The sequence below is a fragment of the Myodes glareolus genome, chromosome 2, assembly GCF_982192425.1.
Source record: "Myodes glareolus chromosome 2, mMyoGla1.1, whole genome shotgun sequence".
Classification (NCBI taxonomy): Eukaryota; Metazoa; Chordata; class Mammalia; order Rodentia; family Cricetidae; genus Myodes; species Myodes glareolus.
In genome coordinates, this window is record NC_142027.1 from 45,600,707 (window position 1) to 45,624,553 (window position 23,847).

General features: G+C 47.3%; 2 protein-coding genes across 4 annotated transcripts in view; both read right to left on the bottom strand.

Annotated features, from left to right (window-relative positions):
- The window catches only part of Pla1a (phospholipase A1 member A), a 37,805-nt gene extending 33,695 nt beyond the window's left edge, over positions 1–4,110 (bottom strand). For 2 of the 3 annotated variants that reach the window (XM_048422747.3, XM_048422748.3), the window contains exon 1: positions 3,751–4,107. In XM_048422747.3, the coding sequence (XP_048278704.1) occupies positions 3,751–3,823 (73 nt within the window). In that variant the 5' untranslated portion in view covers positions 3,824–4,107. Of the gene's footprint in view, positions 1–3,750 lie in introns of all 3 variants that reach the window. The other variant, XM_048422749.3, reaches the window with a different exon arrangement.
- A 6,760-nt stretch (positions 4,111–10,870) lies between these two features.
- Adprh (ADP-ribosylarginine hydrolase) lies at positions 10,871–22,519 on the bottom strand. The gene is made up of 4 exons (XM_048422775.3): positions 22,364–22,519; positions 18,564–18,918; positions 12,750–13,110; positions 10,871–11,587 (listed from the first exon to the last, which is right to left on the bottom strand). The coding sequence occupies exons 2-4, from the start codon at positions 18,874–18,876 to the stop codon at positions 11,173–11,175; spliced, it is 1,089 nt and encodes a 362-aa protein (XP_048278732.3). The 5' UTR covers positions 18,877–18,918; positions 22,364–22,519; the 3' UTR covers positions 10,871–11,172.
- Positions 22,520–23,847: the final 1,328 nt, after the last annotated feature.

Sequence of the window (23,847 nt, forward strand, 5' to 3'; positions counted from 1 at the left end):
AGATGGGGTTCCGGGACCAGGGCTGTGGGAATCAGGGTTTGGGGAGGTCAGACAAACTAGGCCAGCATGTGGACTGAGGGTTTGAAGAATGTAGGCTGATAGTTGACGAAATTGAAAATGAAAATCTTTCCTCATCATCCTTGATGCCCTACCTACACACAAAAGCATCCTGTCTGTTAAGAAGATATGAAAAGGTCGTTGTCCCAAGACCACCAAATCTTGCTTTTGGGTTAAGGTGGATGAATAATTAATTTGGCTTAAATTAAACGAAGGATCTCATACACGCGAGGCAAGAGCTCTACCATGAGTTAAATCCACAGGAAGAATTTCACACACAGGCACAGAATAAATGTATTACATAAATAAAAGTATTTTATTTACACACATAAAGTATTTTTATTGAGCTCTACATTTTTCTCTGCTCCCTTCCCTGTCTCTCCCTTCCCCCTTCAACCCTCCCCCAAGGTCCCCATGCTCCCAATTTACTCAGGAGATCTTGTTTTTTTCTACTTTCTACTTCCCATGTAGATTAGATCTATGTAAGTCTCTCTTAGTGTCCGCATTGTTGTCTAAGTTCTCTGGGATTGTGGTTTGTAGGCTGGCTTTCTTTGCTTTATGTTTAAAAACCACCTATGAGTGAGTACATGTGATAATTGTTGTTCTGGGTCTGGGTTACTTCACTCAAAATAGTGTTTTCTAGCTCCATCCATTTTCCTGCAAAATTCAAGCTGCCGTTATTTTTTTTTCTGCTCACACATAAAGTATTTGTCATGGGATCACACTTTAGAGGTATGCTTTTATAATTAGAATATGGTTGTCTTCACTTTTGTGTCATGCCAGCTGGTAATGGATTTGGAAGCAACAGGGAGGAGGATGTGGACTTAAATACTGGCTGTCCCAGTGTGGAGCTGGCAGAAGACTCCCATGTTCCAAGTAGTGAGCTCCCTCCATCGCAGTGCTCTGAGGAAACTGCAAAATTGGAGAAAGGTGGAGACTCCCACCATAGCTGAATGGAAGGCGGGCTCCTGCCAGATGTGCAAGGGATGGCACCACCTCCAGCTGGCTGCTGAGGGGTTGGTATCACAGGCGTTACCGGCTGCTTCTCTTCAGCTGCCTCTGCCCCTGTGCAACATTAATAGGCCCTGAGCTTTCCGGTACCCTAACTAGGCCTCCAGTGTCCCCAGAGAACACAGCTGTGCTCTTAACTGGTCTGTGGGTCACTTTCTCATCAGTAAGCAATGTGGGCCACCCTAGGGACCCTTTTTGGGGTGAAGAGCTCTTTCAGGGAGGGCTAGGATTGGTTAGCCAAGCCTACATAATGGTCAGCAAATGGAAATGAGGCCCACACCCAGCTGTTTCCTCCTAAGCAACCTCAACTCCAGGCTAGAAGGATTCAAGGATTAGAGACCAGGCACAGCTCCTCTCAAAAGCTCCAAAGTTTTAATGAGAAAGTGGAAATAAACCCGAAACCTTGTGGGAAGCTTGATCATGGGGCCCGTGGCTAGGAAATGTGTGCAGGCAGAACCCCTGGGATGCTGTTTGACTCAGGCTGGGGTGACTTTAGAGGATGCTCAGAGACCATGATGGCTCGGCTCTTAAGGCTGCCTATCACCTGGTCTGATACCTTCGATGGATCCCTGGAATCCACATGGCTGGGGAAGAAAACTAATTTCCCCTGATGTCCAAGTTGCCCTTTGACTTCATGATCACTGTGATCTACGCACACACATGTGCACGTGCACACACACACTCATACGCACATACAATCAATTAATGAAATTTAAAGAAAGAAAACCCTCGAGGCCATGGCCTGGGTGACCATGAAGAATTGTGCAGGTGCCCAGTCAAGAAAGACAGCAAGGCGGCTGACAGAAGGATCATGGCAGTCAATAGGAACATCGCTCTCTCCTTCGTTTGTGCTCCTTTGAGCTCTTCCTCTCCTTGGCCTTGACCTCTGTCTCCTTTAATCCCCTTTTCCTCTCCTTCTTCTTCCTGTGGGCGGTCTCAAACCAACCACGCTGTGTGAAGAAAGGGCACCAGGCCCAGACAAGCCAGACAGTAAAGACTCCTGAGATCTTGCTGCCAAGTGTTGCCCACTCCCTTCTTGCACGGGCGTCTGGAATCCTCCCCACACTTAGAACTGGATTCATTGTTGCCTTCTCCCCAATCAGGAACCTGGCTTAGGACTTCTGATCCCCTTCTGTCTGTGTCTGAGACTCTGGGCTTGCTGAGAGGTAAGGTTGCAAAGGAAATGTGTCTTCCCGTGCTCAGACTTCAAAGCCCGGCCCCACAGGGACTGCCTCCTGCCCCTCGACAGGGCTAGGAGCAGCTGTGTAGCAGCCAAGGAGCCAGCTGAGTCCCCGTCCCCCAGCAGCACCCATAGTTCTCCTGGGAGCATCAGGGATACCTCCCATCTTTTTCCCAAAATGACTTGGCCCCCTTTCTCCCATCAACTATTCAGTAATAATAAAATCACCTGAACAGAAGCAATTGTCAGATGTGAGCTTTTCACAAAACTGCCTGCAGTCCTTCACAGCATCCCAGTTTGGTACGAATAGTCACCAAGGACAGACAGAAAGAAAAGCCACTTCCTCAAAGTCTCGGAGCCACCAAGACACAAAGCCCGCATCCAGTCAATGTCTGCCGACTCGGGCCTGTTCCCTCTGTTCACTGCCTTGGTGCCCGTTGGGTCGCAATGCAGTACCACTCACTGAGCTAAGTGTAGGCAAGAGGCTGGAGCCCCAAACCTACCCACCTTGTGGGAACAAACAAATGAGGAGGGGAAAAAAAACATGCAGTAAGCAGCACCTTGAAAATGCACCCAGGCTGCAAGGACAGAATAGATCCACATGAGCTGGACTTGGAGCAGGGAAGAAGTGCTGAGCAGGGCAACAGATTGCTGCAAGGGAGCAAGGGAGTAGGAAAGACCCCTTGCAAGAGGGGAAGGCTAGCAACAGCCCCAAAGTCCGAGCAGCTCCAGATGGAAGTTCAGAAGCTGGGAGATGAGAAACAGCTAAAGAGAGGACAGAAAAGCTGTCTATTGGTGGGAAGTGGAGGGAGGGGCCCCTTCTGAGAGTGCTGCTCCCCTCTGTATGTATCTGTGTGCATGTGTGCACTTGTGTGAGTGCATGTGTGTATGTGTGTGTGTGTGTGTGTATAATTACTATATCAAGAATGTAGGAAGCATGCTCTGACTCTCACCAGGGGGAAGATATGATGCAAATGGGTATCTGAGGGAAGCCACTCTGACAGGCGTCTGGGGTTAGCAGAGATGACCTATCATGAGCCCTCCAAGGGACATGTCTGACCTAAGTCTGAGCTGGGTTGGTCTAATTAGAACACCTCATAATCTCAATGACAAAATTGTTCTTGAAGTTTTCCAAAGTTCATTTGACAAATTTAAAATTAACTGCACCCTGAAACAGTGGCAAGCTGAAGGACGAAAGTGTATGCATTTGAGAGTAAATCAAAATTTATTTTGCTCCAGTCACCTTGACTTGTACAAGGTGACGCAGGTTGTGATTTGGGCTGTAGAAAACTGAGTCAGGAGCTCAGGGGAAGTTCAGCTCTGGTCACCGAGCAGGCACTGATCTTGCCACCATTCCCATTATGATAGGAGGGTTTTCCCCCTTCTTCTAAAATCGCCCCTGGAGAGATCAAGGACTTTTAGGGGACCTTCCAAGGTCAGTGCTGTGCAAGACAGCAGTTAAAGAACTAAGATTCTACCGCAGGCCCCAGCCTTTGGCTTACCTGAGCTTCCAATGCTGAGCCATAAAAGCAGTCCCCACAGCCAGAAGCATCTCTCCCAGAGGCCAGGAGGCATCGCTGAGCTGGAGTCTTGGAGCCAGTCTGAAGGAGAGTCCTAAGGATCACATAGTCCAACCTCCCACCAAACGTGCAACACCCACTTGGGACTTAGTAATCACTAACTGACTCCATGACTTATAAAATAAATAAATACATAACTCTTCCTATTTGCTTAACCTCTAGACTTTTCAGTTTCTTCTTCTCAATGAAAACGAGCACCCTTCCCACACTTTTTTTTTCTTAAACCAAGGCGCGCTGAAACACACTGTTCTTCCTCTCTGCGCCAAACAAGATCAGGAAATGACTTTCCACGCCGCTCCCATTTCCCATTGTGAAATGTCAGTGATGAGCAGGCCAGCCTTTCATCTCCCCGTGCTTACAAAACTTTCACTGGGATGGAATTTCTTGGCCCTGGGAAGACCGAGTCGTCAGAGGCTGGAATCCTCTTTCACTTTTGGATCCCTGGGGCCTCACTCAGGGCGCAGCCAGTAACTGTGTACACCTACTGGACAGGATGAGAGGAGGCCAGGTGTGACTCTGCAGAGTGCTGCCTTCTGCAGCCTCCTGGGGTTAGAACGTGAAGTCTAACCTCTCAAAAGACCTCCTGGTGCCGAGTGCATGGGTAAAGGAGCAACAGTAGAAAAGGAGGTGACATAGCGACACTGTCAGTGGAAGGGCTAGCGCTGGGCCTGGGGCCATGGCATCTGTCCTGTCATGGGGCATCCTCACTCCAAGGAGTAGTGGAGACCACAGGGAGGGGTTTCCTTGCAACCAAGGACAGAGCAGCGCTCCTGACAGGCCAGCGGTCCTGTCATGGATGCACACGGTCACAGGGCAGGGACCTGACAGCAGGCAGGCTCTGTGAAGGGAGTGCTGTTGACATGTGAGCTTACAGCCCTGTCAGGGAGCACTGAGAAAAAGTGACAGAGAGTAGGTGTTTAGAGCAACACAGTTTAAGCCCAGAACACGGGCTCTGCCCTGGAAATATCCCTGGGGCAGCCTAGGCAATTGGTGAGTCCCTGATTCAGTGACAGACCTGGTCTTAACAGGGGAATCAGCAGACATGGACCTTTGGTCTCCACAAACACACACACACACACACACACACACACACACACACACACGTGCGCGAGCGCACACACACACACACACACACGCACACATGCACACAGTAAATAAATAAATAACTTTTTAAGATTTACAGTGTATGAGAATGTCGGGTGAAGAATGAGTGTCCCACTGTTATCCCCCACTTCCAGTTCCCAGAGAGCCTAGAAAGGCTCCATGATCACCATTTTCTTCTCAGTCCTCTGGAGATATTCTGTCTCACTCCCACCTCTGCCTTTCAGAACAGCAACATGGTTCTAACCTATTATACACAATGCGTGTGTGCACGCGCGTACAAAGGAGTGCATGAATGTGCACGCAGTTTGCAATGACACCTTGCAAGAGTCAATTCTTTCCTTCCACCTTGTGAGACCCAGGGAGCAAACTCAGGTCATCGGGCTGCGTGGCAAGCGCCTGTCCCCACTCAGCCATCTCTCCAGCCCCACAGCCCTTCAGACATTGCCTTTCAGCTCACACATGTACCTTAGAGCTTCCTCATTCTTGTTTCCAGGATGCTTGGACCATGTCATAAAGTTTGGGGGCCCAACCCCAAAGGTACTCATCCTACAACACTCAGGAGCCTAACCTCCCCTCAAGTTCCTCTTCAGTTTGAGCTAAGGGTAGGACATTGGAGTCTCCACTCCTGATGCCCTGTATGCCTTACATGTGAGTGCGCGCGCGCACACACACACACACACACCCCAGAACAAGGCACAACAGTCAGGCACAGATGAACCATCTCCAACTGGCCCAGTTCCCCTTTCTTGCCGGTAGTCCTCAAGAGCAATGGCAGACCATGCAGGGAGCACAGCATCCGGAAACAGCAGAGAACTGACCAGATGAATCTGGGCCCCACTCCAACCCTTCCGCCTCCTCTTTCCCAGAAGCAGGAGGATCATCAATGTCTTAACCACGGAATAATGTGTATCTTGTGTATAACACTCAGGGTTGCCTGCTCTCCGAGTCCCTCAGCTATTGTGCATGTGTAACACATACTGGGGCAGCATCCCTGGGTCTTGGGGAACTGGCTAAAATGCACCCTAGGCTGTGTGCTCTGAGGGAGTCCTGTCTTGGTCTAAGACAAGTTAGTAACGAGACAGCAGTGAAGCCACTTCTCACAATCTAAAGGCTGCCCAAGAAAGAATACCAAATGCCCTTTGTACTACACCACAAGGTTTAGACTCCGTTCTGGTTTTTGGTTTGTGTGTTTTGTTTTGTTTTTAGCCAGGACAGTGTTGACAATTGAACCCTAGCCCTCTTACACTAGACAAGGGCTGTGAAACTGAGCTACACCCCAGTCACAACTTTCACCTTTAAAGCAATAATCCTGTTTTTCCAGATGGAGACCTGGGCTACATTTGTCCAGATAAAAGGTCAGGTGGAAGGGTAGGATTTCTCGGAATAAGAAGATTCTGAACCCACAAACGACTCCAAGGCTCTGTCTGTGCTGAGAACCATCGGTAGCTTTGGAATGAAAGCTTGGTGCTAAAATTTTATGGCTAATGTTTGTTCTTAAACTAAAAATTGTGAGTCTTGCAGGCTTATCTCTGGGCTGCAGTATTGCAAGGCAGAACCAAGAGACACCCTCGGGAAACAAAGACATGTGGGTCCCTTGGATTGAGTGAAATAGTTTCCCAAGGCTTGAAGTGGTATGTCTGGAATTCTCCCTGTATCTCCCATTTTATCACAGGCTGGCAGGAGGAAGACGCCAGCCGCACTTTGTAAAGAGATGTCACCAGCACTTAGGGAGCAGTTTCCCCCGTCACTCTTCCTTTGAGTACTTGCCACATGTTCACACGTGTGTGCAGGCAAAACACACACTCCCTAGGACCAGTGATGCTACCAGCTCTGCTCTGCTCTGCACGTGGAAATCAAGGCAGAACCAGGCTAAATAACTCTCCCAAGTCCACACAAAGTAGCCGAGAAAGTTTTTAAGCTGAAAAGATGGCACCACATGTGTAGCCTCTAAATGTGGCTACTATTGTGGGTGGTCCATCGCCTCCCAGCAGCCCTCGAGGCAGGCAGCACCCCCTACCATCCTAGTGACGTGAGGCCCAGAGGACATGCCTGGCAGCAGAGCAGGCTCTCAAAGGCAGGCTTCTGCATGGCATCAGAGCAGGCCTTCCTTAGTTCTAACGGCCCATCTGGCACCATTTCCTGAAGCAAAAGTGCCACCTGCCCAAGTCTCCCGCATTCAAGGCTGGGGGACCCAGAAAGCCCACTTGAACCTCAAATGCTACCTCCTCCACTGAGATGTCACTGGAAGAGGTCATTCTGTTGGAAACTGTTTTTTTTTTTTTTTTTTTTTCTCGAGGCCGTGTTCAACAACCCCCTTATTGGTTTCAGACTCTCGGTCACTATCACTTCCTTCCATTTACCAGTCTTACATTTACTTTGTAGCCCAGGTTAGCCTCAAAATTATGACAATCTTCTTGTCTCCGCCTTCAGAATGCTGGTTTCACAGGCATGAAACGCCCTGCCCAACTTAAACTTTAATAAATGTCTTTCGGCTAGGACACCTAGATAAAGAAAGCACAGTAGTACAGTGTTACTTTCATCCGCTAGCGTTGAGCAACATAGCCCAGGCTGTGCTGGGGAGGGCTGTGGTTGGAAGCATAGTTCTCTATCGATAAATGGAAACTTCAGTCCACAGCTTCACAGATGGGAGAAATCAAGGAAGTCTGCCCATACGTCGCGCCCTGTGCACCTCCTCTATCTGTTCCCCATTTGTAGCCTTTATCACAAGCTGGTGGCACAGATGAGTCTCCGAGCGATGCAAGCTGCCCAGCACTTTATCAGCTGTAAGAAGGAAGTTGTGGGAAGTCTGGCTTACAGTCATGAGACACACACAGGTCAGTCTGGGACTTGTGAAGGGAGTCTCAAGAGGGAAGTCTTGTGAGTTGGAACCCTCAACCTGGGGATCTGATGCTAACCCTACATGGATGGCATCAGCACAGGATTTGAGGCGAGCAGCTGGTGCCTTCTGGGGAGCGGCTGAGGGTCTAGAGAAACAACCGCCTTAGATCCGCTGCTAAGTGTCAGGTGGTGTAGGAGTAGGGAAAAGACTTCTATGCTTATCCCATCTTTTATAGTCAAACACAGCATACAGCTCAGCTTCTCTCATCCTACCTGTGATTTTGCACAGACAACAACAGCCCTCTGACTCACTGTGCCTTCGGTTTGGTTGCTGTGAATCGTTTAATACGGAGCAACACATTGTCCCTCCTCTTCTTTCCTTTCCCAGATGTGAAAACCCTTAGAGGCCACTCCTAAATCCCAAAGACTGAATAGTGACAGTAATAATGGCAAGCCTGCCTACTCCTTCATATCTGGATGCCCTGGTCTGATAGACTCCAGTTCTACCCTGCAGCAGCCACAGCTGCCAAGAAAGGAAAGATGCATGTTTTCTTGTTCCAGTGAGGCAGAGAATGAGGGGTGATGGTGATGGTGGCTGGAAACTGGTGAACACACAACATAGGACAATGTAAATTTTGCAGGTCATAGGGAAACTGTTCCCCTAGCAACCTTAGGTAGCAAAGAAAGCCAATGAAGCACATTGGGAGAGAGAGAGCTCTGTCTGTCTTGCCCTGCTGCACAGGACTGCCCTGGATGGAGAGCTCTGTCTGTCCTGCCCTGCTGCACAGGACTGCCCTGGTTTTTGGCACATGTGTCCAGTGGGTAAATATGACAGGCTCGTGCTGGGGCCTCACTTTTATTGATGTGCTTGGACATCATCTATTTCATTGATCATCTTTTTCTTTGTTCTCATCCTTCCTCTCACTCCTCCCTCCCTTTCCCTGCTTTCCAAGGTCACTGCTTCAGAGTAGTATTTGAAGAGGAGGCTTGAGAAAGCATGTCTGAAATCCTGGAATTTCCCAGGGTGCCTGTAATGAAGTGAGACTCAGCATGCAAACAGAACAGGATGTCTAGGGTCTTCTCTTGTTGTCTCCGTGGTTAAAGCCCTACCACAGATCCCAGCAGATGCTAACACGCCCACAAGTCTCCTGCACTTCCTCCCCCACATTTTAAACAGACCCAAGGGCTTAGAAAGGCAAACCCCAAACTAGTGTGACGAGATCTCCCTCCCACAAACCCCCGTCAGCACCAGGAAACTGAAATGGAACTTTCAGGAGTCAGAATTCTGTGGTTGTGCAAAGGGAGGGAAATGGGTTCCTCACCCTTGGCAGTGAGCCAGGTGAGGAAGCCTCTTGGAAGACTTAACTGTGTAGTAGCTGGACCTCTTCTAGGTAGTGTTTCCTTGAGACTGACCAAAAAGATACCCAGCCACCTCCCAACGGATTCAGTGTGGGAATAACGCTATGAATGAGGACTGTGGTTGAAAAGGAACAGGAGAAGACGACAGAAAGGCAGCATTAGGATATAAAGGAGGTGACAGACTCACTAGAAGACAATCAGCGGCTCGATGCCGTCAGCTTGCTATGTGGAAAGGTAACTTGGAGAGTTGTGCGGGGCGGGAGGCTACCTAGCAATGGGCGCTTAACCCACACTGAGTAAGCGAAGCGCCTGCTTTGTACTTGGGCACTGTGCAAGTGTCTGTGCAGAGGGTGGAGACAAGCAAACAGATGATAACACAATGTGTTCAGAGCCACGACGGGGCCAGCACTGAGGACGGCTAACAGCAGCATCCGGCACGCCGAGCTGGCACAGCTCGGGGACGGCAGGAATCCAGCTGAGAAAGCCAGTGCCACAGCGCCAAAGAAGCGACAGATTCAGGAGAGGCCTTGGTGGCGCACCTTGTATCATGCTGCTCGGGAGACAGAGGCAGGCAGATCTCTGAGTCTGAGACCAGCCAGGACTCGTATTAAGGCCCTGTCTCAAAAAGAAGAGGGAGGGGGAAGAGGAGGAAGAGGAGATGACAGTTTTAAAGTACAGGGCTGGGGGTGTAGCTCAGCTCACAGAGTGGCTACCTAACAGGCACGAAGGTCTAGGTTTGATCCTCAGCACTGGGCATGATGTTGAATATTTGTAATCCCAATACACAGGAGGTAAAGGCAGGTAGATCATCTTCAGGTACCTGAGGTGTTAGAGACAGCCTAGGCTATAGGCCCTTTCAAAAGAGAAAGAGGAGAGGAGAGAGAGAGAAAGGAAGTAATGTACATTCGTGCCTTTGGATGGAGAACAGCCAGCAGACTGGAGTAGTTTGAATAAGAATGGCCCCCCAAAGGCTCATATATTTGACCGCTGAGTTGCCAGGTCATGGCACTATTTGAAAGGATTAAAAGGATTAGGAGTTATGGTCTTGTTGGAGGAAGTGTGTGTCAGGGGATGTGCTTTGAGGTTTCAAAAGGCCATGCCATGGGCCTAGTCTTTCTCTTCCTGCTGCCTGCAGATCCAGATGTAGAACTCTCAGCTCCCTCTCCAGCACCATGTCTGTCACTGCGCTTTCTGCCATGATGATGGTGGATTAAACCTCTGAAACTGTAATCGAGCCCCAATTAAATGCTTTCCTTTATAAGAGTTGCTGTGAGCATGGTGTCTCTTCACAGCAACAGAACATTGACTAAGATAACGATGCTCTTAGGATCCCCACGGGGCCCTCTGTTCTCAGACCTTATAACTTGCCACTGCGTTCAGCACATTCACGTTTGGCTTGCACACGGACAAGCTGAGACGTCGTAGGGAGTCGACAGCTTCCCTGGAGATGGTCCTTAACCCATCAAAAGTCAGTGGATGCACACTCAAAACTGGCATGGCACTTCATGGGGACAACGCTAAGGACTGCCTCAGGCCCTTAGACCCACCTAGAATGCATCTCAAATGGCCACGGGGATTCCTGCTTGTTCACACAGCCTGTGTGGCTCCCTTCCCTCCTGGTCTCACTTCCCTGTTCTACTTCCTGGAACTGCCTCCCAAATAAACTCTTTGCACTCCAATCTTTGCCCGAGTCTACTTGGGATAGGTGGGGGACCCAATCGAGGAAAGCTCAGACAAAGCATTTGGAGCAATTCTATGATTAAAAACAAAGATTCACATACAAGGTGCTTCTGGAAGGGGAAAAGCTGACACCATCAACTGAAATAAAAAGATTCTCAAACACAGAGATGAACCCGGGGAGAGCAGGGAAGTGTGGGAACACAGGAAGAGCGTGTGAGAAAGCAGAGCTGAGGGCACCCAAGGAACTTGTCCTCGCTAAAGTCTGAGCATGAGATTAGAATACTTGAATAGACTGAGCAGAACCACGGCTACGGAGAAAGAAGTCACCAGGAAAAGAAAGGAAAGGAAAACACCACCCTCTCCCTAGGGGCTAAACGCAGTGTCTTCTTTTGACCCAAGAGAATATAAAGCCCGCGCTGCCTCTTCCAGCCGCTGCCGGTACTCCAGCTTCTCGTAGTTAGAAGGGTTGACTCCTTTAAAACCGTGCATCACTCCCCACCAGCAGCCAGCGATGGCTGCTGTGGAATCGCTGTCTCCACCATGGAAAAAGGCTCTGTGTGCAAGTTCCTTCCAGGAGTCCCCCGCGGCCAGGAGGGCATCATAGGCGATCATGGGGGCATCGTGCCCACTGCTGCCGCCCCAGCCAGAGTAACTCAGGGAGATGTAGAACTGGTCCCTCTCCTTCACCCCGAAGGGTTGCTGGAAGACGGGAGCCGACTTGCCATCTGAAATTCCTCGAAGTTCCAGGTACTTTTCCCATTCTTTCTGGAAGTAAGACCTGCGGAGGGGAAATCAATTTTAAAAAAACTAAGGTCAAAAGCTATAGGGAAAAGTACCAGGTAGATATGTAAATAGAGAAAAGTCCAGAATGACTTCAGCTCCTCATACTAGTGTCATAAACTCACAGGGGAAAAAAGTGCATTAACTCTACAAGCCATTCATACATTCTTTCACTAACCACCCACAGAAACCAGGTATGGACTCGGTTGCTCAGCACAGAAGATATGTGTCAGGGCTGCAGACAGGAAATAAACATTGGTTCTTCTGAGTCAAGAGCCACATTTTATTATCTCCCCAGGAGAACTCGGGGACATCACCACATGGGCACCCTTAATAAGAGCACTGAGCCCTTTGCTTCTAAGAAAGCTGATGTGAAGTAAGCCATGAAGAGGGGACAAGATGGCCTTGTCACTCAGCTCCTGGGGAAACTCATCTCTCGGGCATTCTAACCAAAGGTTCTGAAATATTGCTTCAAAGCAATACTGGAAAAACCAATCTCAGAGAAACAGGAGGTAACCAAGAAAAGTGCGTCTCTGCACAGGCTGATCATAGACATTTATGGAAAGCTGGAATCAAGAATAGGACTTAGGTGACTACACGTGCCCACTTGGCTGTTTCAGGCAACCATGACTGGAAAGGAATGTGGACTCCTTAGCAGGTGCCCTGGGAGGAACAGTGGTGCAGGAGAATTGTCTGTATTCTGTCAACCATGTATTTTAATAAAACGCTGATTGGCCATGCAGGAAGTATAGGCGGGTCAACCAGACAGGAAGTAGAGGCAGGGCAATGAGAATAGGATAAGGCTAGGGAGGTGGAAGCTCCCTCTGCCATTCCTGCCCAGACCACCAAAGAGGCAGGATGTAACCTGCCCAGCTGAGAAAGGTACTGAGCCGTGTGGCTAATGTTGATAAGGATAATGGGGTAACATAAGTTATGAGCTAATAAGTAGCCTGACCTAATGGACCAATCAGTTTGTAATCTTATGGAGTCCTGTGTCTGATTTTCTTTGGGACTTGCCAGCTGTGGGGTACCGGGCAGGACAGATACACTAACAAGCCAGCCCTTCATGTTACAGAACAGGAATGTGAGAACTGTGATGGCAGCTGTGACCTCTGAACCCTAGGTACACGGATGATGCATGTGCGTCCACAGACACTCACCAGTGTTGGAGATTTTCCTCCACAAAGTAATCTGACTGGACAATGTAGTTTTTGGCTTCTGGTAACACCTCCATCAACCCTCTTCCCCACTGCCTGGGTGGTTTGCCGTTCACGGCATATGCTGTAAAAAGAGCTGACACAAGGCTTCCCAGGTAGCCTGTCGGGTGGTGGTGGGTCATCCGGCCACTCTCGATGCTCACTTGGATTAGCATGTCCAGCTGGCTGGGGTGAGGGAACCTCAGCCCGATGCACATGGCACGCATAGCAGCCCCACAGCCACCCTCGTGGTTGTTGAAGGGAATCCTCCAGCCGTTGGGCCTGTTGGGCTCCAGCTGCATGGCATTCTGCATGCAAGCACCACCTAGGGTGAGTCAGGTAGAGAAAAGGGTCAGAGACCAAAACAAAGAACGAAACAGACTCCCAAGTTTCTCTGAAACAAAAGGAAAGCCATGAACATATGATATGGATGGAACATATGACATGGATGGAACATATATGATATGAATGGAATATATGACATGGACTGAACATGTGATATGGACGGAATATATGATATGGATGGAACATATGATATGGACAGAATATATGATATGGATGGAACATACGATATGGACGGAATATATGATATGGACGGAACATATGACATGGACGGAACATGTGATATGGACGGAATATATGATATGGACGGAACATATGATATGGATGGAACAAATGATATGGACAGAATATATGATATGAATGGAACATATAATATGGACAGAACATATGATATGGATGACCCCACAACTTCAAACCTCAGCCCAACAGTTGCCCTTCTTTATATATAATCCTAAGTGTGATATTATGAATTATGGAGTAAGCCTTGGGATTTTTCTAGTTATTAGAGAATGCATAATACCTCAAAGGTAGCTGTACTATATTTGCTTTTATTTATCTTTGAAAGAAAGGCTTTTTACATAAACCTGGTTGACCTGAGACTCTCTATTATATCCAAGGCTGGCCACAAACTCACAGTCATTCTCCTGTTTCAGCCTCCCAAGTGCTAGGACCACAGTGTGTGCTACCATGTTTTTGTTTTTAATAAGATCGGACTCAAAAAGTAGGGAACTTAAGATCACAGAAGCAGCTAGTCAGTGACCATCGAAATATAATCAGACTCCATAGCTGAAGTCCTCAGTGAGTCTAAGAAGAACCTGTTGGGGTTCCCATTGGGGTTACTGACTATCAGAGAAAGTTCCAGAAGAATCATTAGGTTTAGATCAGGAACAACAGAGGGTGGCTGTCCCCTACGTGACAGGGGTAGAAGGAGACTTGTCCTACTGATCTTTTGTCCATTGTCCATTTTATGTAAATGGAGACTGCTCTTTTATTTACTCTGCTAAGCCTTTGGTAGAAACAGCATTATTCATGACCAAATAAAAGCAACACATATACAGAAGGACAGCCCATATCATTTCCCCTTTTCTGTCTAAATAGAAAGGAAGGTTTTAACTTTAACATAGTAAAATTGCACATAACAAAACAGGTACAAAGCAAGAATTACAGTTAAAATAGTCTGTTTGTACCTGGCAAAAATTAAAGAAAATATTCTATCATCTATTTTATCTTTATGAGTCTAAAGTTTCATAATTATTTTTATTATAACTAAGGAAAACTATAACCATAACTACCTATCTATATATTTCTCTGTTCTCCTCTCTGCCTCTCCCCTCCCCTTCAATCCTCTCCCATGGTCCCCATGCTCCCAATTTACTCAGGAGATCTTGTCTTTTTCTACTTCCCATGTAGATTAGATCTACGTATGTCTCTCTTAGAGTCCTCATTATTGTCTAAGTTCTCTGGGATTGTGATTTGTGGGCTAGTTTTCTTTGATTTATGTTTAAAAAACACTTTTGAGTGAGTATATGTGATACTTGTCTTTCTGCTTCTGGGTTACCTCACTCAAAATGTTTTCTAGCTCCATCCATTTTCTTGCAAAATTCTAGATGTCGTTATTTTTTTCTGCTATGTAGTACTCCATTGTGTAAATGTACCACATTTTTCTTATCCATTCTTTGGTCGAGGGGTATTTAGGTTGTTTTCAGGTTCTGGTTATGACAAACAATGCTCTTATAAACATAGTTGAGCACATGTCCTTGTGGCACTATTGAGCATCCTTTGAATATATACCCAAAAGTGGTATCGCTGGGTCTTGAGGAAGGTTGTCTCCTAATTTTATGAGAAATCACCACACTGACATCCAAAAGGGCTGTACCAACTTGCATTCCCACCAGTAATGCATGAGTGTTCCCTTTTCCCCACATCCTCTCCAGCATAAGTTGTCATCAGTGTTTTTGATCTTGGCCATTCTTACATGCGTAAGATAGAATCTCAGAGTTGTTTTGATTTGCATTTATCTGATGACTAAGGATGCTGAGCATTTCCTTAAGTGTCTTTCAGTCATTTTAGATTCCTCTGTTGAGAGTTCTGTTTAGCTCTGTGCTCCATTTTTTTAAACTGGATTATTTGTTCTTTTGATCACCAATTTCTTGAATTCTTTGTATCTTTTTGTTATTTTGTATATCTTTGTATTTTGGAGATCAGACCTCTGTCTGATGGAGTTGGTGAAGATCTTTTCCCATTCTGTAGGCTGTTGTTTTGTTTTAACCGTGTCCTTTGCTTTATAGAAGCTTTTCAGTTTCCAGGAGGTCTCATTTATTAATTGTTTCTCTCACTGTCTGTGCTACTGGGGTAATATTTAGGAAGTGGTCTCCTGTGCCAATGCATTCAAGTTTACTTACCACTTTCTCTTATATGAGGTTCAGTGTGGCTGGCTTTATGTTGAGGTCTTTGATCCATTTGGACTTGAGTTTTGTGCATGGTGATAGATATGGATCTATTTTCATTCTTCTACATGTTGATATCCAGTTATGCCAGCACCATTTGTTAAATATGCTTTCTTTTTCATTTTATATTTTTTACTTTTTTTGTCAAAAATCAGGTGTTTGTAGGTGTGTGGATTGATATCTGTGTCTTTAATGTCCATTGGTCCTCCTGTCTGTCTTTATGCGCGTACCAGGCTGTTTTCAGTACTGTAGCTCTGTAGTAGAGTTTAAGTCAGGGATTGTGATGCCTCCAGAAGTTCTTTTATTGTACAGGATTATTTTGGCTAACCTGGGCTTTTTGCTTTTCCATATGAAGTTGGAGGTCTGTGAAGAATTTTGCTGGGATTTTGATGGGCATTGCATTGAATCTGTAGGTTGCTTTTGGTAGTTTCTTTCTTTTTTAAAGAATGCTAAGCAGGCATGGCTAGGGCTAATGCTGTGATTTTGCCTGTTGTCTCTGCCCTGTCCAACATGGCCGAGGTATGCTCACTGCCTCTGCGAGCCACGCTCACTGCCCCAGCTTCAAGGAAACAGCAAGTCTATGTCACCATTAAGCAATTATAGCAGTCTGCTCACAAACCACATTCAAGTGCTCTGTAGAAGGACCTCCCGAAGGAGCCAGAGCCATTCATGCCACTGGTATGAACCAGGAAGCCATCTCTTAAAGAAGCTGCACCTCTGCGTGAGGCCAGGAAACAGCCTATCTGAAAAAATGTGGTTACCAAGAAGCTCCAATTGACTCCCATTTTTGTAGGTCTAGAAACTCCTTTTTTTAAGCTTTCTTAGGCTTTATGTGAATGTACATTGCCAAATGTTGGCCGTGATTATGTAAATGGAGACCGCACTTTCAGTTCCCACTCGTCCAACCGGACTAATCACTCAGATACTATATTAATTGCAACACTCTTTGGCCAACGACTCAGGTGTATTCCTTGCCAGCTCTTGTATCTTAAATTAACCCATTTCTATTATTGTATATTTTACCACAAGGATTGTGGTCTGTTACCTCACATCTTGCTTCTTGGGCAACTCCATGGCGTCTGCCTGCCTCTGCCTTCTTTCTCCCTGCATTCCGACTAGTTTTCCCGCCTAGCTACACTATATTCTGCCCTTCCATAGACCAAGGAAGCTTCTTTATTAACCAATGGTAATAAAATATATTCATAGCACACAGAGGGGAATCCCACATCAGAGAATAGTGCTACAGAAGGAACCAAGAAATGGCAGCCACACGCTCTGGAATGCAATATCACTGCTCCCTTATTGGGCAGTTTATACACCATATCCATGGATGACATGGTAGCAAATAAAACCACATGTCTGACTGAGTGGACAGTGGATGTTAAGAAAGGATGAACAGAGATGGTCTTTTAAATCCAGCCCTTGGGATTAAGAGGGTTCCCACATTTGACGGTAAGGAATTCTTCAATCAGGAGTTATTATGGCTGAATTGTGTTGGTATGTTGAAATCCAAATACATATGTTGAAACTGTAATGCCCAGTGACTTAATGTGGAGATAGGGCCTTCAAAGGCACTTAAGCTAAAGAGCCATTAGGGTGAAGTCTAATCCAGTCTAACAAGAAGCATACAGATACACAGACACAGGGATGCCATGCACAGAGAAAGACCACATGAGGACCAGAGACAGTGTCCAACTGTAAGCCTAAAGGAGCAGCTCCACAAACCAAACTTAATGTTGTGTGATTTAAGCTTCTAGTGGCCAGAATCATGAGGTGTCTGTCTGTTGTTGTTAATTTTGGTTTTTTGTTTTTTTGTTTGTTTGTTTTGGTTTGGTTTTTGGAGACAGGATTTCTCTATATAACAGTCCTGGCTGCCCTAGAACTCACTCTGTAGACCAAGGTGACTTCGAACTCACAGAGATCCGACTGCCTCTGTCTCCTGAGTGCTAGGATTAAATGAAATGTCTGGTTTTTTAAGGACCGCAGTGTATAACACTTTGTCATGATAATTCCCTGACAGACTCTTATAGGAAGAGAGGTTTGTCAGGAAAAAGGTTACCTAAACCTGGAGGCCCCTAGGGGACCACAGTAAGTTCCCAAAGTGGGTGAGAGCCACTGTGTGCAGAACTGGAACCAAAAGAGAGTCTTTATTTTTCTTTAATTAGAAAAACAAAAACAGTTTTCTTTGTCATTGTTCATAACAAAATGTAGAAAAGGGAAAGAAAATAACAAATGGCATCTACTTCTATAACTTAGGTAGAATTATGAACATATTTATGAATACGCTTCCAGACCTCTCTTCACAGAGATAAACAACTGCTCTGTGTGTGTGTAGTGTTTGAGCACATGTCCATGTGCATACAGAGGACAGAGGTGGCTGCCAGGAGTCCTGTCTCTTTCTCAGATTCTTGGTGCAGGGTCTAGAGATAGCCCAGCAAGCTACGGGGATCCTCCTGTCTCTGTCTCCTTTTGCACAGGGGCTACACACGCGATTGTTTATGTGGGTGCTGGGGATTTGAACTCAGGTCCTCATGCTTGCACAACTAGTGTTCTTACCTGCTGAGCTGTCTCTCCACCACTTCCCACACCACCCCGCTCCTGACCTTGCTGCTTCCACCTCCCAAGTGTTGGAATTACAGGTATGCGCCACCACACCTGGCACACAACATTATTGTCATAAAATATTTTTCTGGAACCTAATTTTTTTATTTCATGGATAAAACCTTTCCATATTCATCTGCACAGTTTACAAAACTGCGATGCCACCATGAATAAGTTACAAGAATTCAAATCTACACTACCATTTCATTAATATTTAAATGCTCCACAACTTTTATCTCCTTTTGGTTCTTGGAACAGAATCTCATTCCAGAGCCTAGGCTGGTTTTGAAGTCAAAGTCCTCCTGAGTGTCAATGACAGTCACCAATCCCTAGTCCCACCAACCTGCTTCTCTATCCCCAGGAGCCACCTCCTCCCAGCAGCACTCACCTGGTGCCCGGCCATCCATGTCTCCCATGCAGTCCTGATAATGTTTAGCTAGAAGGGAATACAGTTGGGCCAAGTTCGGCGATGTGCCGGCTTCCAGGAGTGCCTCTGCCGTGGCCAGGTGCATCACCGTGTCATCACTGACTCTCCACCGCGCCACATCTATGGCTTCCAGGTCACCCATCTGGGCCAACTGCCGGTGTATCTTCTCCCCATCCCGCAGGAACTCCCACTTCCCATTGAAGTACCCCATGGCATCTCCAGCTGCGCTCAGCACCATGGCGGCCACATACCTCTCAATCAGCCCCCCGCCCATGCTGCGCTTGGCACAGGCGGTCTCGGGGGACAGCTAAGACACCTGTAGGAAGAAAGAGAAAGATTAGTCAGAAAAAAAGCAAGTAAGCAGACAAAACTCTGTGTTTTACTGGGCACTCTCCCTGCAGGCACTTTATTAAATAGATTCCATTTAATCCTCATAACTGCGCTAGGAGAGATTTGCTACTAGGTGCATCTTAAGCCAAACAACTCAAGTGTGGTAAAGATAATGCAGTTTTATAGGTGTTAAGAGAACTGAGTCAGGCCACAGAGCTAACAGTGGCTGGGATACTAGCACAGAACTAACTCCCAAGCCGGGTCTCTAACTCTATCTTGGACTCTCGGGTAGTGGCACGCCCATTAGGTCCTACAAGTCAACCCAGGCCTGCAGTTTTCTCCTTCAGGTGACGTGCGGCTTGGAAGTGCATCTCTCCTTGAAGTAGTAAATGACACTTACTACAGGTAAGTGTTCACAGATGAGGAAACAACTGAAACGTGCAGACCCCAAACTTCTAGTTCCCTGCCAGAATGCTTCAGGTTACATTACATGGCCTCAGCCCTGGCCTTAACCTTGGGCAACTTCTTGGTGGCACTTGTAAAAAGATAACGATTTAAAAACAAACAACAACAACCTCCCAGACGTGGTATAGGGAGCGAATGAGTCCCCATGAAGTGGATAGAGAACACAACTTCATGATTATTATCCATCAACACCCAGTTCCATATTTAAGCTTTGGCCACTCTCTTCCCTTTTACCAGCAATATTTTCGTTTTTCCATTTTAAAATGATTTATTTTTATTTTACGTCCTCTGGCTTTCTGTCTGCATGTGTGTCTGTGCGAGAGTGTCTGATCCCCTACAACTGGGCTTATAGGCATTTGTGATCTGCCATGTGGGTGCTGGGACTTGAACCTGAGTCCTCCGGAAGGGCACCCAGTGTTCTTAACTGCTAAGCAATCTCTCCTAAACCAGTTTGTTTTCTGTGTGTTAAAAGTTCTATGTCGGGCGGTGGTGACACATGCCTTTAATCCCAGCACTCCAGAGGCAGAGGCAGGCGGATCTCTGCGAGTTCAAGGCCAGCCTGATCTACAAGAGTTCCAGAACAGGCACCAAAAACTACAGAGAAACCCTGTCTCGAAAATCCAAAAGTTATAAATAAATAAATAAATAAAAGTTCTGGGCTGCAGAGATGGCTCAGCAGTTAAGAGCACTAACTGCTCTTCCAGCGGACCCAAGTTCAATTCCCAGCATCCACATGACAGCTAACAACGATCTGTAACTTCAGTTCCAGGGAATCTGACACCTTCACACCAATGCACATAAAATAAAGTTAAATAAATTATTAAATAAATAAATAAATAAAAGTTCTATAGTGCTGGATCACAGATGATATTGTGTAGGGGAAAGGGGCCAGCCCAAGAAACCCACCCTGGCTCTGATACCCAAACCAGTGAAAGAAATACACTTTGGCCTGGTAACCACAGCCAAAGAAACACACTCGGCCCTAGAATCACAGTCAGAGAAAGAAATATGCCAATATGCCCTAGCTCTGAAATTAGAGTCAAAAGAAACACAATTTGGCCCTCAAAGCAGAGCCAAATCTGTGCCTGACCAACTCCATCTAAGCAGAAAACCAACCAATCCCTGTGCAGAGAACCAACCAATCCCTGTGCAGAAAACCAACCAATCCCTGTGCAGAAAACCAACCAATCCCTGTGCAGAAAACCAACCAATCCCTGTGCAGAAAACCAACCAATCCCTGTGCAGAAAACCAACCAATCCCTGTGCAGAAAACCAACCAATCCCTGTGCAGAGACAAGAATCAATCCCTGAGTAGAAAACCAACCGATCCCTGAGCACGAGCTCTACCAAATCCGAGCTCAAGGGACTGAAATCTTATCAATTCCCACCCTGAAAATCTTCTCCCTGGAAAAACTTGGCCCCTAAGAAACCCTATATAACTTGCTGCTGCCTCCTTCCACCTGGCACAGGCTGCCACTCTCCTGGATTCTTCCCTCCCAATGAATCTCTTGAATGAGGTTTGAGTGAGACCTACCTTCACAGCAATGCACTTTTCGTGGGAGCCAGAGCAGAGCAGAGCAGGGCTGTAACACTTTGGCTGGGGAAACCTTCCCCCTAGCAGAGCGGAGTTACTACACTCCTGCACTCCAGGGAACAGGAGCTGGAGCCCAACCTGAGCAGAGAGCCGTTACACTGGGGAAACCTTTCCCTAGACCAGAGCTGTAAGCTGCTGTTTGCTATGACCTGTGGTATTCCTTAGCTCCTAATCGCCAGAATACTCTTCCATCCGAACCGGAACACTCAATATTCCCTGGCCCCGAGTCCCAGACTTTTCCACCCAGGTTGTAACACTTAGCACTCCTTGGTTCCCAGTTGCCAGGATCCCTTTCCATTCAAGCTGTGATGCTTAGAATATTCCCACTGCAAACGAAATGCTTGCTAAGGCACTGGCTTCCTCGTGTGTGCATTTCTCAAGACCCTAATCTGCGGTAGGCCAGTTCTCCACTGTGCTCATCCCCTGTGACCCTCAGGTTCAAAGTGCTCCAATCCATCTATCCACCACTCGGTCTATCCATCCACCCCACGGACAGGGGTAAACACTCTTAGAGACAGAGACTAGCTCAGCCCTGCCCTCAGCTCAAGCTCTTCCCACACTAACTGCCCTTCGTCCTCTCTACTTGCCTAAATGCTATCTTAGGTTTAGTTCAAGCCCAAGCACTTCCACGGTCCCCCATCTGCTCACACTACTCAGGACTAGGCACAGGCCAGTAAAGACCTGGAGAAGCAGTAAGGGGAAAAGACAAGAGTAATTGTAATCGCCAGCTCCTAATCACATTATCTAAACATTTTCTTATGTATAAGCAAAGCCTAGGAAGTAGAGATCTGTACTCTCTTGAGTTAGCTGTGTGATCATAATAAACAAGCCATTCAGTCTGGAATGGTTTCCCATCTGTGGGGCAGGAGGAGGATGTGGATTGTAAATGTTCTCCAAGGTACTGTCCTGGCCCAGGCTTTCGAAGCCGAAGCTTTGTCGACCTCTGAGAATTGAGAACTAACACCCACACCTTTCCCTTCCAATGCTCAAGGTTTCCTTTCTGCAAATGTCCCCAGTGTGTGGGGAGCCCGTGGAGGAAGCATCTTTTCTCTTTGAAATTGCTTTTCATCCTGGGACATGCCCCAGTCCCAGCCTTAAGAAGTCATTATTTCTTAACCCACTCTAAACTTCTACGGGTCTCATCGCAATCGAACTATACGATCAAAACTGAAGTCCACTTCCAGACTGGCCCGTTTTCCCCGCCTGAGTCGGAGGAGGAACAGGGAAAGAAGAGGTTAAGGGAGAGGGCGACACACTCTGGAAAGTCCTGGAGGCCACCTTGAGGGCCTGGTACGACTCTGGAGGTGAGAGCCCCGGGCTGAGCGGGTACCAGGTCAACCGGAGGAGATTGGTACAGGGAGTCTGGCTGTACCTGCTAGGGAGAGGCTGAGAGCGCGGGACGGGGGCGAGGGGTTCTTGAGAGCCCAAGCGGCCTGAGCAGGAGTAGGGGTAGCAGGCGCTGAAGCCTCGGTGTCCCGCGTGCGAGCCCGGGGCGAACAAGGGCGGAGCCGCGAGCGGGGCTCCAGGGCTGGAGAGTAGCAGACGCAGAGCGGCTTCCGGCGGGGCCGCGCCCTCCCCACCATCAGCACCGGGCGGAAGGGGTGGCTGTCACGGCGCCCTATCCCGGGGGAAGCGCGGGTGGAGAGGGCGGCCTGGGAACCGCTCTGCGCTGTGTGTATGCGGACGGGGGGATGGGGGACCGGGGCGAGCCGGGCGTGCGCCCCTGTCGGGTTCTGCCCCTCACTGTAAGACCGCCTGACTGCGGCACCCATCTCCTAGAGTGGCGACCGCTCGTCCGTGGTAGCGCTAGACTGTTTGGGTCTGCATGCTCTTCACGGAAGTGACTCTAACGGGAACTTAGAAGGGAACTATTAGCTTCTCGCCCCTAAATTATGACTCTGGAATTATTAATACTCTAAGGTAGCGAAGGACGCATTGAGGCAAGATGTTGTGGTCCAAGTATAAGCCTGCGCCCCTGGCCACTGTCCCCTACCCTCGACCCAACCCAGGACAACTGTCCCCTGAGACCCGAAAGGTGCAGTTCGAGCGCTTGAGCATCAGGACCATCTTAAACGGGAATATCTGCTTCCGTACAACCACCCCACACTCTCATCGTAGATCCTGCCTTGGCTCGTTGGACCTAAGCAAGATCGACAGCTGTTTATCCTAATTTCAGACCCAACTCCAAAAATTAACTTTTAGGAGCTGTGCTGGGAGTTGGGCCTCTCTTCTGACGCGGTTTCGAAACAGACGGGAGAGAAAGGCAACCTTCTTTAGGAAGAAAAATTGGATCAAATAGTTAACCTCTCCTATTAACGTTGGCAGTGACTTTTGCCATAAATAAATCTCCTGTTAATCTTAAAAATAATGAAGGCGGCATTTTTATTAAGCAAAAAAATAAATCACGTTTTAGGATGATGGATACATGTTAAAGCAGTAGGGGGACTGCTTTGAAGGGCAAACATCAAATTGTAAATGATTACAGTTGCCCCTCAGAGGGAACAAGAGAGATGAAAGAAATTTTAAATGTTGGTGATTTTTGTTTTGTTTTTTTTTTGGGGGGGGGACGGTTTCCACTACATCCCAGGCTGATCTCAAACTCATTCCTCCTGTCTCCACCTTGAGAATGCTGGAATTTCCATTTTGCAACACCACATCTGGCTTACATCTGTTAGGATATTTTTCTGTATTATATATAAAGAGATTTTGAGAAAAAAATAGAAGCCAGAGGTTGCCACTCTGGTTTCATAGACCTAGAGTCTTTATGGTACTCTTGCGGTTTTAGAACAATGACAGGTCCTTTTGTAAACATAATTTTATATCCTTTCTTTAAAAACTGACTTCATCATCTACGAA

Coding starts and splice junctions, on each gene's coding strand:
- Adprh (XM_048422775.3), bottom strand. CDS start 18,876: ATGGGCGGGGGGCTGATTGAGAGGTATGTGGCCGCCATGGTGCTGAGC. Junction 13,111..18,563: donor CATGGATGGCCGGGCACCAG/GTGAGTGCTGCT, acceptor GACTCACCCTAG/GTGGTGCTTGCATGCAGAAT. Junction 11,588..12,749: donor GAGGAAAATCTCCAACACTG/GTGAGTGTCTGT, acceptor TCCCCTCCGCAG/GTCTTACTTCCAGAAAGAAT.